This window comes from Mus caroli, chromosome 1 (genome assembly GCF_900094665.2).
Source record: "Mus caroli chromosome 1, CAROLI_EIJ_v1.1, whole genome shotgun sequence".
NCBI lineage: Eukaryota > Metazoa > Chordata > Mammalia > Rodentia > Muridae > Mus > Mus caroli.
In genome coordinates this window covers 173260567-173275174 of record NC_034570.1, presented here as the reverse complement: position 1 = coordinate 173275174, position 14608 = coordinate 173260567, and the positions used below count along the sequence as shown (strand labels likewise).

Here is a 14608-nt window from a genome sequence, read left to right as displayed (position 1 = left end):
GCATTATGAAGAACAGTGACTGTGTAATTGGTGTGTTGTCTTTTCAGATTGCTGCTCATGAGAAGAAAGCTCATGATAATTGGGTAAGGTTTTTTTTTTTTTTTTTTTTTTTTTTTTTTTTTTTTTTTTTTTTTTTTTTTTTTGTGCACAGCCTTTCACACCCGAATCACAATCCCTTTTTCTTCAATATCTTCAATAGCTCAAAGCTCGTGCTGCAGAGAGAGCCATGGCAGAGGAGAAGAGAGAAGCTGCTAACTTAAGGCATAAGTACGGAATTTTGGTATCTGATTTTGAGTGCTTTTATGGTGCTTGAGTGCTAGTTGGTATCTAATAAGGAATTGATTGCTATTTCAAGTCCATTGTTTCTCAATATTCAAGATTACTGGAAATGACTCAAAAGATGGCAATGAGGCAAGATGAACCTGTGATTGTAAAGCCAATGCCAGGAAGACCGAACACACAAAACCCTCCCCGGCGAGGTAGGGAGTGCTCTGCACATGGCAGCAGGATTCTGGTGTGGAATGTGTGTGAATTAAATTTTACTTCTGTGTTAGGTCTGATGCCCTAGAAAGACTCCTGAGCTTACTGGAGGGAAGGGGCTGACATAGAGTGGTAACGAGGCATTGCTGTCTTCAGGTCTGCTGAGCCAGAATGGCTCTTTTGGCCCATCCCCTGTGAGTGGTGGGGAATGCTCCCCTCCCCTACCAGCAGAGCCGCCTGGGAGACCTCTCTCTGCCACACTCAGTCGAAGAGACACTCCTAGAAGTGAATTTGGTGAGCACTGACGTACTCCTTTGCACTACAGTACATAGAGTGTGTACTTGCCATGTTAGAATTTAGGTTTGTCAATAGAAAATATGTCTTAGTCAGTCCTCGCAGAGAAATGGGTCACTGTAAGCTCTTCTGCAGGACAGAAAGATTTATATTCTCCTAGAGGCCCCCACATTGCTTAAGAGTTATATATTCTTTAAAGTTTAACTGTGAATATGAAATGTCATCTTACTATAATTCTGTCTGCTGCTTAGAAAGATTAGGAGTCAAACTGGAAAATTCTGCCAGTACAGTGCTATTAAATCTTTCTTGAAGCACCAGTATTCTCAATATAAAGTTCAGTGCTGATCTTTAAAACTAGGGCAATTCCTAGAGTAGAACGGTGGCTTGGTTGTTAGCAGCACTTGCTCCTCTTCCAGAGGACCTGAGTTCAATTCTCAGCACCCACATGGCAGCTCACAGCCACCTGTAACTCCAGTCCTAGGAGATCTGACACCCTCTCTGGCCTCCATGGGTACTGCACACATGAGAACCAAACATATGTGCAGGCGGAATACCCATACATATAAAGGAAAAGAATTTTAAAATAAATTTACAAAAATGGAGGCAATTCTTGTTTTAGTACTTGAGATCTTTTCATAAACTGTGACCTGTTTATTGAGGCTCCTCTTTGGGACTGCAGGCATGTGCTGCCTATCCAGAAGGAGGCCTATTTGTAATGCTTATTTCTAGTTGAGCCCTGTTCACAGCAGGTTTATTCCCTCTGAGAACACGCCAATGGCTCTGTTGTTTCTTTCTCAAGGGTCACTGGACAGGCATTTACCTCGCCCTCGATGGCCATCAGAGGCATCTGGCAAACACTCTGCTTCTGGTAAGGGGCCTAAGTAATTTCCGAGTCTCGTGCATGTGGGGCTTTGATTGTTCTCAGTGTACCAGCCAGGGCCGGTCTAAGTCAGTTCTCTGGCCTCTCATAGACCCGGGTCCCGCTCCTGTGGTGAACAGCAGCTCCAGGAGCTCTTCTCCCGCTAAGGCCGTGGATGAGGGCAAGGTAAGCTCTCAGGCAGACAGGCAGATGAGCAGCTCCTTCTGGTCGGGCTCCTCCTCATCTCTTGTTTATTTGACTTTCGTTTCTTTAAAAGCAAACTGTTCCTCAAGAGCCCGAAGGCCCCTCAGTTTCCAGCATGGCCCCTTTAGCTGGGCATCCAGTAGCAGTAAGTGTTTAGATTGAGGACTGGAGTGGCCTTTGACTCTGCTTGGTCTGTCCATAGACAGTTTATAATGCATGCTCCTCACCTTGATGACTCTGAGATGCAGGGTTACGCCAGTGACTTTGGGGATCACTGAGTCAGTAGTTGGTTGTTGATGTCCTTTTTCCTGTTGTGTTAAATTACCAAGTTAGAGCACGTGTGTATTTTTTGCTGAAAGCTCTGAGTGAAATAATTCACAGTAAATCACATGATTTGTTTTCATTATCTGCCTAGAACTATGCTGCTAAAAACCCCTGCGTTTGTATACCTGGAAAACTGTTTTGAATGATATGAATTCAGACTGTTTACAAACAGAAACCTGTCCTGAGCACTGTCCACAGAAGTGCGTGCTCTGAGACACGTGGCTAGTGTAGGTGCTGAGCCTGCTGCACTCGCTACATTAACACAGTAAGGGGATTCCTGTCAACAGTGTGCAGTGATGCTAGCCAGTGAAGGTCCTTACTGGGGCTTTGTCTTTCTAATAATGTACATTAATAACACTGTGCTGGTAACACTGTGACTTCCAGCGCAGGATTCCAGGGATGGGAACCTCTTGAGAAATCTTTTTATCCAAAGCCAGTCTGGATTGAGCCCTAAGTGCCTTTCCAGAAGACGTCAGAGACTAGAGACTTATAGAGGAAGGAGCAGGTACAGCCTTCGAGCTAGTATTTGAATTCCAGCTTACCCTCTTTCAGTATAACCTCCAGTAAATCAGCTGAACTCTTCTTACCTGTGCTTGCTCAATCTTTAAAGCAAGATACTCACACAGATTGGAAGATATGAACATTTGAATAATGTAGCAAAGGCCCACTGAACCCTGAAATGGTGGTTGTCACTGTATAGATACACATTTTTAATGTTATTTGTATTCTTTTTTAAAAAAATTAGTTATAACTGCATATCTTCTGTTTTAATTTTTCTACGTGCATTATATCCCAATGTTCCCTATATTCTTAATCTGGAATTATAGTCATGAGAGATTTGAGAGCACTCTTTTGATACAGACTTCAGTGTGTATGGCTGGATCCTAGTCACTGCTTGCAGCATCCTTCTAACCTCTCTGGGTTGTCACTGGCAACATGGGGTGAGGTGGTGTTACACTTACAATTTTTTGGACAGTGCCAGTTTACGGTTGGTACTTTGTCATGTTAAAGCATTTCCAGACTTTAATTGCTTCTTTCCTGCAGGTTAATATGGCTCCCAAAGGGCCGCCTCCATTTCCAGGGGTGCCTCTCATGGGAGGCCCAGTGCCACCACCCATACGATATGGACCACCTCCCCAGCTATGTGGTGGGCCTTTTGGGCCTCGCCCACTTCCTCCACCATTTGGTATGATATTTTGGACAGTATTAACTTACTTGTAAAACATTCATCTTTTCTGTTCCTTGCTAAAGTAGCTGCTATCATAGAACTTCCCAACTGAGGCTAAAGCTAAGAGGACACTGTAACCTATCCGCAATCTTCTGAGCACATATAGGTCTAGCTAATCTCACACCTAAACTGAGTTGGGCATGGCTAGACAAGGAAAGGGGTCATTTAGGAAAGCCAGTCATGTTCCATCTGCAGGTGCACTTGAACAGCAGTGGCTACATATTATGTAGAAAAGATGGATGACTCATGCGGTGACACTCTGTAGGTTACAGATAGATATGTCCTGTAACATAAAGCTTGTCATCCTCTGTAACACAAGCCTAAGAATAGAGATGGAAGAGGTAAAAACTCTATTCTCAGTGGGACTATCTAGAAAAGAGGTGTTAGAGAGAACACAATACAAACCTAGTGAATGAAGATCAACTTGAGCTCACCTACTTGGAATGGTTGCTCATTTAGATATGTTACTTGGTATTTATATGGCTTTTTTGTTTTCTAGTTCCAGGCATGCATCCACCACTAGGCGTAAGAGAATATGCTCCAGGTGTTCTGCCTGGGAAACGGGACCTGCCTCTTGATCCACGGGAATTTTTACCAGGACATACACCATTTAGACCTCCAGGTCCACTTGGTCCAAGAGAGTTCTTTATTCCTGGTACCCGATTACCACCTCCAACCCATGGTCCTCAGGAGTACCCACCACCACCTGCTGTAAGAGACTCACTGCCTTCAGGCCCGAGAGAGGAAGCCCAACCTGCCTCTCCAAGCAGTGTCCAGGACCGCTCACAGGCTTCAAAGCCCACCCCCTGACTTTGACCTCTATCGCTGAGTCAGAGAGGAAGTGGACAGTGCATTATTCATTACAGCAAAGGATTTCGTTGGCATCAAAATCTAAAAGTTTGTTTTACAAAGATTGTTTTTAGTACTAAGCTGCCTTGGCAGTTTGCATTTTTGAGCCAAACAAAAATATATTATTTTCCCTTCTAAGTAAAAAAAAAAAAAATCACCTCTTAAGCTAGAATATCCTTCAAACTTTGAAATGTGCAATAAAGAATACCTGTGTTTAGTTCATGTAGCATATGTAATGATTGCTAAATGATTGAGAATATCGAGTATGAACATTTCCTGTGGAAATGCTTTAAGAACACGTATTTCCATGGCCTTGGTTTAGTGTATGCCAGCTGATTTGAGCAAGGTGTTTACAGCTCCATTTGTGTCTCAAAGACTGTTACACTAAAAAGAAAAGTTTACTCAAGGATCATAACCTGTCCCCTGTTGCTAAAGTTCTTTGTAGTAATAGTTCATAAACTTGGTTTATTACTATTTCCCAGTGTCTGCTGATTCTTTGGTTGCTCTGAGACATGCATCATTTGGGAAAACTGACAACTGTACTTTGGAACTGCAGTGGTGGGCTGGGTACATTCCATGTGACATGCTGAGTTCTTCAAAGTCATCAGTGAGCTCTACCAGGAATTTCCTCTTCTTTTTTTCTTTTGTTTTTTAAAAAGATTTATTTATTTATTATATATGAGTACAGTGTAGCTGTCTTCAGACACTCCAGAAGAGGGCATCAGATCTCATTGCAGATGGTCGTAAGCCACCATGTGGTTGCTGGGATTGGAACTCAGGACCTTTGGAAGGGCAGTCAGTGCTCTTAACTGGTGAGCCATCTCTCCAGCCCCCTCTCTTCTTTCAAATAAGCCAGAGGCCCCACTCATTCTACATGACTGCCCTTTCTTGGTGCTCATAGCTTGAGAATGAGTTTGAGTATGAATTTGTACAACTATCAAGAATTATTTGGAGTGGGTGTGGTGGCTCGCATCTTTAATCCCAGCACCTGAGAGGCAAAGGGAGGCATATATCTGAGTTCCAGGACAGCCAGAGCTACATAGAGTCTGTCTCAAAAACCGAGAAAAAGAAAATTACTTGAGCCAATAAGATGGTTCAGCAGGTAAAGACACTTACTGCCGAGCCTGACAGCCTGAGCTGATTCCTTGGACCCACCTAGTAAAGAGAACCACTTCCCACAGCTATCCTCTGACCTACACACACACACACACTGCAGCACGTGTGGGGAAAAAATTGACAAAATTATTTGACCTGGTATTTTGTTGCTTTTAAAACCATTCTTTCACTAAGGGTGACTAACAAGATAAAAATCATATGCCAAGACTGTAAGATCATTTCTTTTTAGAAATGTCTATTCCATTTTCTCTCATATCACTTTGCAGCTGATTGTCAAGGAGTATGGCAAAGAATCAGGAAGCTGCCATAGGCAGAAAGATCAGAAAACCAGTGTACATCCTCAACTAGGGGCTGAGCTCAGTAACATGGCTGTTCTGAGCGAGGTAGATTGCTACAGCAGTGTAAGCTGCAGTGATTAAAGCTATAACAAGTGAAAACAGCTCACTGTGACACTGCACTCTAAAGTCCTGTGAAGCAATGACTGAAACCAAGGGCACATCATGCTACTGCTGGGAAGTTGAATCCACTGGAGATTTTGAAAAAAATGAGCAAAAGCTTCAATGTTAAATAAAATCTTCGATGACTGAAGACATACAAAGACAGGTTCTCTGAATGCAGGAGTACCAAGGGAGTTGTAAGTCCTCCAGTAAGAGTTCAGCCTGCCTGACCTCAATCCAGAATTATACAAGATTTTATAAGAAAATGCATAGGAGAGTATATATATAATTTGAAACTTTATTTTGTATGCTATGCACATGCATTTTGCTTACATGCTTGCATGTATGTATGTGCAACATGTGTTGTGTCTGGTACCCATGGGGCCAGAAGAGGGCACTAGATCCCTATAACTGGAGTTACAGGCAGTTGTGAGCCATCATGTGGGTGCTGGGAACTGAACCCCGGTTCTCTGCAAGATCAAAAAGTGCTTTTTAACTCCTGAACCATCTCTTTAGCCACACATGCCATTTTTAACCATATAAAAATAATATTAAATTGCAAACTTCTTGAAAGTATCTGTCAATCTTGGGACACAAAATAGTAAAAATATAATTTATAATTTTTAACTTTTTTTTTTTTAAAGATAAGGTCTCACCTATATAGTCCAGGCTTGATCACACTTGCTATTCTCCTGCCTCAGCTATCTTGATTACCTAAATTTAGAGGGCATATAAAATAAAAATTATACAAGCTAAGAAGACAAATAGTAAAGGTAAACCTTTTTTTTTAATATTCAAAATTAGGATATTCCCTCTAAAGGCCTTTAGTTATTCTATCATCATAAAAATCATCAGAAATATGTGTAGAAACCTCAGTTGTAGCATTTCTATGCCCTTCTGAGCCAGTCTATTACCGCCTTTCCTCAGCCCCATCTGATGAGACATCCTGTGCTACAAAAGCCTGTCTACGGATGGCACAGAGGACAGGATACCTCAGTTGAATCAGACTCTTCCATTTCGAAAGTTCTTGTTTCAGAAGTCCCCTCCAGCTGTCTCTGTGTTGAATAGCTAAAGCTGGTTAGCAAGGAGCCACACCTCGGCTTGAAAGCACCTGTGCTAGACTGCTAGCGACAAGGCTATTATTGCTCAGTACAATGGAAACTCAACTTGTGAAGTGGGGAGTGCTTTTGTGTTCACTGCTTTAAGACAATCTTGTCATTCAGGTCTAAATTAAAGCTGAGCTTTAATTTTTGTTTGTTTGTTTTTTTTGGTTTTTGTTTTTTTTCGAGACAGGGTTTCTCTGTGTAGCCCTGGCTGTCCTGGAACTCACTCTGTAGACCAGGCTAGCCTCGAACTCAGAAATCCGCCTGCCGCTGCCTCCCAAATTCGAGGATTCTAAAGGTGCACCAGCAGTGCCTGGCGAGCTTTAGTTTTTAACATCATGTTCCACTAAAGTGCTTTATTAACCCTGATGGCAGGCATTTGTGGCTCATATATGCCATGCTGTGTGAACGATCAGTGCTGTAGCACAGAAAATTACCACCTTGCTATTTGTCTTTTATGATCTGTAAGAAATGAGAAAGGACAATGTACAGTCTTTGCTATGTTTTAATAATAATAGGTTTTAAGGAATTAATTTTTATGTCTAGTCAGCAATATCAAACAAAATGTACTGAGCACTCCCCAGGTACAGAGTACTGCCAAGTACCTTAGACCCTTTCATGACAGCTACAACTCTTGCCCCAGGAGCTTACAGCCTGAGGACCTACAACTCAAAGCCTGAGTGGGAGAGTGAGCTAATTTAAGGCAAAAATCTCCTCCCCCTAGAGCTATTATAGATGGGATGATTTTAGCATTTGGAACTACCCAATTAAGATTAATTTGGTTGTGGATTTTTCTCAGGTTGAACCTGAAATACAGTTTTTATTAAGCTCTACCTAGTAAACAGTGGCCTAGTAGGTGCTGAATGAAAGTCAAGACTAGATCTCTTGAAGGACAAGTTTAAAACATCTTCGTTGTGGTTACTTACTTGAAAAAGCAAATATATTGAATGGTGTGATGAGGTTATACTATTAAAAACAGCCCCAGTATTGACAGTGCAGCCCCTCATTCACTGTTCATTGACATGTGAATATTAAAATACATGGCATGTCTAACCCACAGAAAGCCCCTCATGAATCCTAATGTTCTGTGTAACAACCATCCATCATGTGCTTTCAAAGTTTTATTTATGCCTTGTTACACCAAAAGTAAATAGTCCATTCAAAATAAACTAGTGACCTGCATATTTTCATATGGATGAATGACTGTATATCTAAATAGGAAATAAATGGCAATCCTATCTACCTATATTAAAAAAAAATAGACAGTCTTTCCAGATTTTTGCATACTAAGGAGAGGTACGGGGTCTTAAGGTCTCACAACGGGTGGTCAGGAAAGCAGCAGTTATCCCGCAACATCTTGACATCTGACTCAACTGTTCCTAAATGATACAGTTTAAAAGATACTGTAAACACATTTTAAAATCCATAGTTATTCTGAGATGGTTCCAACGTTAACCCTAGAACTACCAGAAAGAATTAGCAGTACAATAGAGAAGAAAGATAATCCACCTGACTATACATGTGCTCTCTTCAGGAAATCAATCTGGTCATCCGGGGAACACTCAGTGTGGGACGCTCATCTGGCCAGGTCACACTTTCTATGCAGGAGACCCACGGCACCAGGCTAGATCTCTTCTAAGGAGACTTTGCTAGGCAATGTAACTAGTCCAGTTTCTCTCAGAGCAGTTCTACCCACTTCAACTCACAGCGTGGCATTGAAACCAGAAAAGCATACTGGAGCAGAAGTGAGCAGAGATGTAGACTCTTGCACATTCTTATTGCTGCATTGTCTGAAGTTCTGCACATCTACAACAGTGCTGTCCGGGAAACAGGGGAGTAGTGGCAATGAGAAAATAGACTGTTCATTGCACAATTAATAGAAAAGTGAAATGTTTCCAAATCTACAATAAACCTGTATCCATAGGAGTGATAGGTCAGTGATGTGCTGAACTTCTGTTCTAGGGTCCGGCTGTGCAATAGACTTGCTTGGTCAGCTGGCACGGGTAGGGCTCACTTCCTGCCTGTTGAAGGGTGATTATGCTACACTGAGCTATGATGGGTTCTGAGTGGTAAAATTCACACAAGTTCTTGGTTATTTGTATCAGGATCATTCCTTGTGCAAACTTTGATGTAGATGAAGATAAAGTGGTTTCTTGGTCAACAATTGCAATTTCTTTCTTTTAAAGTCAGTGGGTTTCTTGTATCTGAAACCACAAAAGAAAGATTATTGTTTAAAATATTCTGCTTGATTGACCCCTAAGTTCCATTCATTTGCTATGCCCAAAACTTACAGTTCTATTACGATTGGCCCAGGTTTAATTTCATCCATCTCCATGAAGGCAAAACACTTAGTGCTGGTAAACCTCTTTTTAGGCTTGTAATGTTTGAATTCAAAGAAAATGGCCGCACCTAAGAAATTGAAAGACATATAAACCACAGGCAGCACCTTCGGTGTTAATTAGCTTTCTTTACTCACCAGAAGCAAAGGAACCTGTTAAATACAGTCTGTTGAGGTAGGACTATTGGCTGCTAGGGACACCACCACAATCTGCTGTACCTAACATCTCTCCATATCAACTAATTCTACAAAGTCTAGCAAACCTTCCTGAGCAAGACTGACCCAAGACTAAATCACTAAGGAATATCGAGTAGGGTAAGATTGCTCAGTGGTTAGAGCACTTGCCATGCAAGTATGAGGACTGGAGTCCAGATTCCCCAGAACCCATTTGACAGGTGGCCACGTTGGCCTGCCTACAATTCCAGCTTTGAATGAAGAGACAGAACTCCTAGAGCAAAATGGTTAAGAAGACTAGCTGTGTCAGTGAGCTCTGAGTTCAACTGAGAAATGTGTCTCAATGAATAAGAAAGAATAATTGAAGAATACTTCCACTGTCAGTCTTGGGCCTCCATATATATGTGCATACAAGTAGAGGTGTACCTGCATATACATGTGAACCCACACATACAAACTCATGTACACCACTGTGCTAGATAGTTTTATGTTAGCTTGATGAAGTCATCGGAGAAGGGAACCTCAAAACAGGAAACGCCTCCATAAGAATTTTCTGAGACAGGGTTTCTCTGTGTAGCCCTGGCTGTCCTGGAACTCACTCTCTAGACCAGGCTGGCCTCGAACTCAGAAATCTGCCTGCCTCTGCCTCCCAAGTGCTGGGATTAAAGGCATGTGCACCACTACCCAGCTATAGGGCATTTTTAAAAATTAGTTATTGAGGGGGAGGGCCCAGTCCACTGTGGGTGGAGCCATCCTTGGACTGGTGGTCCTGCCTGGTGCTATAAGCAAAAAGGCTGAGTAGGCCACGAGGAGCAAATCAGCAAGCAGCACCCTCCATGGCCTCTGCCTCAGCCCTGCCTCCAGGTTCCTGCCCTATGAGTTCCTGCTCAGACTTGGTGATGAACAACGAGATGGACGTGTAAGCCAAATGAATCCTTTCCTCCCAGCTTGCTTTTTATTTTTTTGTCACGGTCTTTCTCTGCAGCAATAGAAACCCAAACTAAGATAATCACATGTAGAAAAAAATTCAAACAAAACAAAACAAAAACCCCAGCAAAGGAGCACAGCCTGCAGAGATGAAGTGCACGTGTAATGTGCTGGGCAGACTGGCAGCCACGGCTCCTTTTAAAACATTCAAGCTCGATCAGTTTTGCTTCCTCCTAAAACAAACCCTGATATCTAAATAACATGAGTTACACAGTGTTAACAGTTACTAACGCCTGCCTTAGAGTCCTAACTAAGCTGTGTGTTTTACCCCCTGCAACTGCTGACACATACATCAGGATGTGCTATGGAAGGAAGGGTAGAAAGGCAACAATAATCAAGCTGATTGAATCGAGTATAAGGAAGTTACAGCGTTATACAGCTACAAAGACTGACAGTTAAGTTCTTTATCATGAAGGGAAAAACAGCTAAGATTAGGGAAATAAGTTACCTCACCAGTGTAACAACTGGTTTCTAAAAATGGCCTGGAAAACAATACAAGTTCATGTCTCACTCCTTATTTCTGCTGTGACCATGATAGGTGCTGGATCCTATCTTTAAAAACTGTAACAGACATCTACTTTAGTGACCATACACCTTCTAACTGATGTTTAACAATGTTCTAAAATGTGTCAACAGTCCTGGCACTTGGGTGCAAACAGGCATCTCACAAATCAAGCAAAAAAGCTCAGTCACTCAGGACACACTAGAAGGAGAGACAGGGAGGGAGAAATGGGCACTGGCCATGTACTTGCCTTCACACAAAAGTATGACAACAGTCAGGCTACTGGGGACCAACTTCCCTAAGCACAGGACCCTATAGACCCATAGAGTTGTAGATCTCTTCCCACTCCTACACCAACAGCAGACACACCTAATCAAAGAGACTCTGGAGCTATCAGGTCACATGTCTTGAAAGCATGGCTTGAAACCCTGAGTCCAAACAGGTCACCATCCTTCTTACTGTATATCATAAGAAAACAAGATGTCTTGGTATGCAGACTTCTGCACTCCACACAATTGTTAAGAGAAATGAAAACTTAGAATGTGCAGAGATGACTTAAAGGTTTATAAACAGGAAAGTTAATGAACTATAGTGACTAAAGATTAAGTACAAATCTGGAGAAGAGGAGCAGTGAAGCCCTGATATGGTTCAAGGACTCAACAGCGTCAGGACAGAGAGCCGTGAGGAGTACCACTGTCTGCCCTTCAGGGCAGAAATGGATCTAATGCAGCAGGGAAAGCCAGCGGGTTAAGGCACACTCGGAGTTGCAGTCTCTTCCTTATTAACCCAGATCACTCGGACACATACTCTTCTAAGGGGGTTTCAAGTTCTGGAGTCTATCAATGACCTGAAGGATTTGAAAAAACACTTGCTGGGCTGCACCATGCTCCTCTATCAGAGGCAGGGGGCTGCTTCTGCTATAGCTCTGGCTTTGAGAAGTAAAGCGTCACACTCCAGAGGCTGCAGGAATGCTTTCTAAAAGGCATTGACTTCACACACACTTCCTGCAGAGCTTGGCATCTCAGAAATTGCAGTTGAGCCTCAGGTTCTCTGCAGAGAACACTGACGACAGTGGGCAAATGGCAACTGCTAATATTTACTGTAAGGATCTGGGCTAAAAGGTGGCTCTTTTTCATCTTCCCTCCGATGAACTACATGTTCTGCATTTTTCTATCCAGTGCAAGTGGAAGGAAAGGGTTATGTGTGTGGGCACGTGCAGAAGCAAGAGGTTAACATCAATATCTTCCTCGATCAGTTTTCCAAATTGCTTTTTGAGACAGGGTTTCTCTCTGAGCCTGGGGCTAGACTGCCTGGTCAGCAAACCTCAAAAATGCACTCATGTGTCATCTCCCAGCACTGGCAGGCTGTCATGCCTGGCTGTTACATGGGTGCAGTGGGTTTAGCACAGGTCCTCCCACTGAGCCATCTCCCAGGCCTGACATTTTAATAGTAAATAACTTATATTCTAGTGCCATTATACAACCAGATAACACACCACCCATTTTCAACATTTAAAAAACATGACTACTTGGATTTCTTCAACTGTGCAGGTGACACTGACTTCTGCCAGATGTGGACTATGATAGGACCACTGTGTACACACTCAAGCGAGTGCTGCCCATAGGAAGAGAAGATTATGGTCACAAACCTTTGGTTAACTTTTCAACATGTTTCTGGAGCTCAATGTCCACATTAAAGTGAACGTAAGTATCTTCTTTCCTTGAAGCCACAGGAGTATCTTGTACAGGAGTTAAATCTATGCCATTCAAATCTAGAGAGAAACAAGTTTCCACCGATCACCAAAGGCCACATATCCTGCAGAGGTGGAATAGGGGAGGGATTCTGGGGCCCTACCTAATAACTGAATCTATGAATGCTAAACTATAAATTAGTTTCCCTGGTCTCTGCTCCCAACCCCCACCTCCTCTTTGTTTTTGAGACAGCCCTGACTGTCCTAGAACTCCATCTGTGGACAAGACTGGCCTGGAACTTAGAGATCTGCCTATATGTGCAGGGGCCTGGAGCTGCTGTGGTCCATGGGTGTGTGGAGTGAGCTGAACTGAGAGGATGGAGACCACAGGGTTGGAAAAATAAGTCTGCAGGAGATCAAATTTGATCTTTAAGAAGGGAAAGAACTTTCTGTTTCCTGAGGACACATATGTGCAACAAAAATCTGGACTTTATATACTCTGCTACAATGCGGCCAGTCCTCAGCTGCTATTTCCCAACAATGATCAAGGGCATGGCTGGAAAGGCCTTAAATCTAAAATGAAGTCAGAATTCCTCAGTTGTATTTAAGTCAGATGGGCATGGGAGCTGCCAAAACCAAAACAAAAGGAAACAAAGCCAAATAAGCAAAAACAAAATAACCAAACACACAAAAACCTCTCTTTCATGAGTGAAGAAATTTATACCTTGTACCTACATTCTAGTTATGTTTCCTAAAACATAACCTGCTTTACTACAAACAGATGGTATACTCAGTTACTGGATATGGCTTTAATTTCCTGGACCCAGAATCCCCACTTAATCAAATTCTGCATTAGGCTTAACAAATAAGTGTTTATATATTTATTATTCAACAAAGATATTAATTTGATAGGTCCATCTGATTATTTCAGTTCTTAAAGGTAATTACACAAAATCATGTTTTCAGCTCAACACACATGCAAAGGTAACTTAATATTCACTACATATCATTCAGTATTTCATAGTTAATTCAAAAATATCTTCCTGAATGAGTGATATCATTCTATAAATGGTCTCTCAAACAATGTGCAGAGTACATTACTTTTCACACTTGATAGCTGGTTATTCTTAAAGCAGCAGTTCTCAACCTGTGGACTGTGACTTCTTTGAGGATCACTTATCAGATATCCCGCATACCAGATATTTACAATATGATTCATACAGTAGCAAAATTACAGTTATGAGTAGCAACAAATATAATGTTACAGTTGGGAGTCGCCACACCACGAGGTGTGCACTAAATGGTCCCAGGTTAGAAAGATTGAGAACCACTTACTTGAAACGATTACCATTCGTTATCACAACCATGGTCTCTGCTTATTCAAATTTTCTCTGTGGCTAAATTTCTTTTCATTGTTGCTAATGAACCTATGGATCTGGGCTTATTTCTACAAGTGATGCAAGCTGCCTCCATTTAATCTCAGCTCACATCTGGTTGTCTGGTTAGTTTTAACCTGCAACATCAAGTTAACCACTTGTATTAACTGTGCAGTCACTTCTTGACAATGATGACGTGACTCTTATGAATCAATAATAATATTCTTAGTAATTTTTTTTCAAACAAGGTCTCTTTATGCATTCTCTAAAGTTTTTTAACAACGCAGGGGGAGTAGCCAGTTTAATCACACTTTCTAACTCTGAAAATATCCTTTGCTGTCCTGCAATGGCTCTCAGGGACTGATCTCCATGTTGACCCTCCACTTCAGTATTCACCTTATGGAAGCCTGCTATAGGAATCAAAGGGCTATTCAACCTACATACCTGTGGAAAAGGAGGGTATTTTCTTAATTCTGTATTCTGGAAACTGTCTCTGCTGCTAAGAGGACTGTGCATGGCTAGCTAGCTCCCTAGATGGGTCTGGAATATTAAGTATAACAAGAAACAAGGACAAGCTCAAAAGCAAAAGTGAGTCTAATCTATACATTTAAAAATATATTTATTAAATTATCAGAAGCATTCACTGA

At 41.9% G+C, this 14608-nt stretch overlaps 2 protein-coding genes across 2 annotated transcripts in view; one reads left to right on the top strand and one right to left on the bottom strand.

Moving 5' to 3' along the window:
- Mia3 (MIA SH3 domain ER export factor 3) overlaps positions 1-4714 on the top strand; it is a 43174-nt gene extending 38460 nt beyond the window's left edge. The window contains exons 20-28 of the mRNA XM_029475810.1: positions 12-83; positions 200-267; positions 379-479; positions 637-774; positions 1574-1642; positions 1746-1819; positions 1911-1982; positions 3206-3347; positions 3889-4714. Of these exons, the coding sequence (XP_029331670.1) occupies positions 12-83; positions 200-267; positions 379-479; positions 637-774; positions 1574-1642; positions 1746-1819; positions 1911-1982; positions 3206-3347; positions 3889-4199 (1047 nt within the window). The 3' untranslated portion in view covers positions 4200-4714. The remainder of the gene's footprint in view (positions 1-11; positions 84-199; positions 268-378; positions 480-636; positions 775-1573; positions 1643-1745; positions 1820-1910; positions 1983-3205; positions 3348-3888) is intronic.
- A 2667-nt stretch (positions 4715-7381) lies between these two features.
- Positions 7382-14608, bottom strand: part of Aida (axin interactor, dorsalization associated) — a 26817-nt gene continuing 19590 nt past the window's right edge. Inside the window, exons 8-10 of the mRNA XM_021172939.2 lie at positions 12544-12666; positions 9186-9303; positions 7382-9098 (exon numbers count right to left, since the gene is read on the bottom strand). Of these exons, the coding sequence (XP_021028598.1) occupies positions 9002-9098; positions 9186-9303; positions 12544-12666 (338 nt within the window). The 3' untranslated portion in view covers positions 7382-9001. The remainder of the gene's footprint in view (positions 9099-9185; positions 9304-12543; positions 12667-14608) is intronic.